This window comes from Saccostrea cucullata, unplaced genomic scaffold, assembly GCF_032062105.1.
Source record: "Saccostrea cucullata isolate Sc308-1 unplaced genomic scaffold, CSIRO_AGI_Scuc_v1 ctg8761, whole genome shotgun sequence".
Taxonomy (NCBI): domain Eukaryota; kingdom Metazoa; phylum Mollusca; class Bivalvia; order Ostreida; family Ostreidae; genus Saccostrea; species Saccostrea cuccullata.
In genome coordinates this window covers 64509-67743 of record NW_026937263.1, presented here as the reverse complement: position 1 = coordinate 67743, position 3235 = coordinate 64509, and the positions used below count along the sequence as shown (strand labels likewise).

At 33.0% G+C, this 3235-nt stretch overlaps 1 protein-coding gene and 1 long non-coding RNA gene across 2 annotated transcripts; both read left to right on the top strand.

Moving 5' to 3' along the window:
* Positions 1 to 564: 564 nt before the first annotated feature.
* Positions 565 to 1232, top strand: LOC134247669 (uncharacterized). Its single transcript, XR_009987906.1, has 3 exons — positions 565 to 812; positions 911 to 999; positions 1180 to 1232. It is a non-coding gene; the product is annotated as an uncharacterized LOC134247669 (long non-coding RNA).
* Positions 1233 to 1537: 305 nt separating this feature from the next.
* LOC134247673 (uncharacterized) lies at positions 1538 to 3235 on the top strand. The gene is made up of 5 exons (XM_062730007.1): positions 1538 to 1646; positions 1840 to 2083; positions 2503 to 2594; positions 2710 to 2751; positions 2867 to 3235. The coding sequence occupies exons 1-5, from the start codon at positions 1538 to 1540 to the stop codon at positions 2962 to 2964; spliced, it is 585 nt and encodes a 194-aa protein (XP_062585991.1). The 3' UTR covers positions 2965 to 3235.

Here is a 3235-nt window from a genome sequence, read left to right as displayed (position 1 = left end):
TAACGAAACATAGAGTGTATAAAATATAATACTTCATAGTCCTGCCTCTCAGAATTCTCAGCAGTTTATATGGATAAAAGAATAGGCTGGTAGTGCAAGTCAAATAATTAGTGCATACTACATGTACATTGTGTACCGCCGTTAATTAGAAGTAATACTGAAGCACACGTCAGCAGTTACTTTCTCGAATTACGCAATCAAAAAATATTTAGTTAATTAGTTTGCAAATATATCTGAAATATATGAAACGATTGAAAATAAATATCTTCTTTTATAAATTTCAGGATTAACTTCTCCTTGTTGGCTAATAACATTATAGAATTCAAATGAATGAAATTGACTGAAAAGAAAATAAAAAATTAAAACAAGTTATTAAGAGAAGAGCTTGTTATGAAAACAAAACAAAAATATTTTTTTAGATTAATACCTTGAATAAACAGTACAGGTGTTTGTCAAGATGAGCATACAACTTAAGATGATTCGCGCGGCGAGAGGACATGACAACACGCTGAGGCAGTGCATGGATTAGGGTATTTAAAGGTAGAGTCCCAACCTTATGTCTTTTATACGGGTAGCTAGCTAGACTGAATAAATTTTTAAATGGTAGCTAAACTGAATTTATTTTTAAATTGTGAGATGATGCATGGGAATACCCGACAAGATAAAAATCATGGATGACACATATTGCTTGCTACCGATATTCAGGTACTTGGTTTATATAACTTACCCTGTAATAAAACTCAATCAGTCAAATTAAATCAACCTAACCGCAAAACCACAGTTTTAGTTCGGATACATTTAGTGGTTTCTTAGTAAGGATGCTTATTTATCAATAGTTAATCAATGCACATTTTGTTTTATTTATTTAAAATCATTCAATTACCTTGCACTAATTATTTCTTTATTACAGGTAATTTTTCTGCAATGAAAACAATGGAATTGCAACGCAAATTAGTCCTTACTACGTGGATTGCAGTGATACTCTTTTCTGCATCAACGGTAAGAATACAAGAATACGAGCATTGAAATAAAGCATATAGAAATAAGAGCGTCTCTTGAAAAAAGCTACATGTGAATACTTGTTTTCTACGGCAACTTAGAAAAGAAAGTTTTCGTTTGTAGTTAGTAAAAGTGAATTGATATAAGTGCACAAGATATCATTTGATCTATTATTTTCAGACACATGCAGATTTACCTGATGCAGGATGTAAAGAATCAAATAAAACCGCAGTTCGTGTAGACTCATGTCCAAGAACAGAACAGGATTGGAAAGAAGCAGCATCCAGAAAAGGCTGCAGAAACAAAAGCCACTCTTGTTCCTCATTTGAATACCACTGTGTAATAAATGCATATACTAACGAAACAATAGAAGTTTGTGCGCCGATTAAAATTATACCCGGTAAAATAAAAAAAAAACTATCATTATAATTATCAGGCATTTTGTCAATTATTATTTCATGAAGAATGCATTTAATTTAATTTTTAAAAATAATCACTTTTAACTCTTTTGTAAAAAAATCTTTTTTTTTTTCAGGAAATGTATGCACAGACTACAATTTTGGTGGATCTAGAATACAGAGCAACTCAGACACAGAATGCCAAGAATGTCCATCTTTTTATCACTCCAACGAGAGCTATAAATGTACGTAATGATTTAAAATGTAATCATATATGTCTGAATGTATCATGAAAAAATGAGTCAAACATTTCACTTCTAAGTCTTATGCTAAATATGTGTATGTTTCTTGCTTTAATTTGAATTTAAATCGCAAAATTCCATTTCGTCAGCTTATATCAATATAGGATGCTTTAAGCGTTATGTAAAATACTTACTATTAGGTATTTCTTTACCATATGTAGATCCTGAGTGCTACGATTTAGTCTACAATTCACGTAAAACAAGCAGATCAATAGATTCAACTAGTCCGTCTACTTTGAAGACCACGACTGTATCAGACAATAAGGAATCCATTACACCCTCAAGAAAGGAACTGATGTCTACTGATCCGGATTCAGCTCCCTCTAGACAGAAAGGGTTCTCAATTGACCCGGATTCAGAATCAGATCTTGATATCAAAATACTGTAAGTATCCTTTATTCCATTCAGTAAATTACATTTCTCAAATTTCAAATCTGTCAGCCCCGTGGGGATCCGGGTTAGAATAGGTCCTCAGTACCCCCTTGCTTGTCGTAAAAGGCGACTAAATGGGGCGGTCCTTCGGATGAGACCGTATAAACCGAGGCCCCGTGTCACAGCAGGTGTGGCACGATAAAGATCCCTCCCTGCGCAAAGGCCGTAAGTGCCGAGCATAGGCCTAAATTTGCAACCCTTCACCGGCAATGGTGACGTCTCCATATCAGTGAAATATTCTCGAGAGGGACGTTAAACAGTATACAATCAATCAATCATATCTGTCATTCTAAATCTATAAATGAAGCATACATTAAACCGATTTTTCTAGAACCTCAAGTTTATGAATATTTCTAAATTTAACTTTGTAGCATCCCAATCTGCATCGGAATTGCCAGCCTAATAGCTGTTATTCTCGTATGTGCTGTTTATCGTTCAAGAAAAGAATGTTCCATTATAAGAGGTATGTGCTGTTTGATTTTTTAGAATCACAATGATTTCGGAAAACTTGAATTCATGTATGAAAACATTAATAACTGTTGTTGTTTTAAATCAGGCTTAATTTTGTGTACTTCTAGATATCATTTCACGGATATGCACGTTTCGGACGAAACAAAAACGTAAGATTTTGATTATAATTTTTTATATAATAATATATTAGTGTATGAGTTATTTCTTTTATTGACTCTTTGAAAGACATATCGGTACATGCAATTACCTAATACTCTCTTCCAGACACCAGCTTTAATGAAAATATCAATACTCACATTGAGAACACACCTTTAAAAGAAGAAACAACAGACCACTGTTCGGTAAATATGGAACCATCATGACGATAGAGGAGAAAAATAATATTTGATCCTTAGAAAAACTACCACTTGATGACGCAATAATACGTCATTTATATTGTTTATGCATTCATCTGTTACAGACTGAGAAAAATGGCAGCTAATGTTTTTGTTGTGTATACACGTACTGTTTTATACTTTTTTATTTTATACATTTTATTACATTTAATTTGTGGACTGTGCCAAACTTTAATCAATAACGATACACCTTTTTGAGAATGGTCTTTTTCACACTGGAATATATCAGATCCTATGA

Bases quoted from the DNA above. Each gene is read 5' to 3' on its own strand.
- LOC134247673 (XM_062730007.1), top strand. From the start codon at position 1,538: ATGTATGCACAGACTACAATTTTGGTGGATCTAGAATACAGAGCAACT. The intron at 1,647-1,839 runs GTAATGATTTAA...ACTTACTATTAG, and splicing joins AACGAGAGCTATAAATGTAC to GTATTTCTTTACCATATGTA. The intron at 2,752-2,866 runs GTAAGATTTTGA...ACTCTCTTCCAG, and splicing joins GTTTCGGACGAAACAAAAAC to ACACCAGCTTTAATGAAAAT.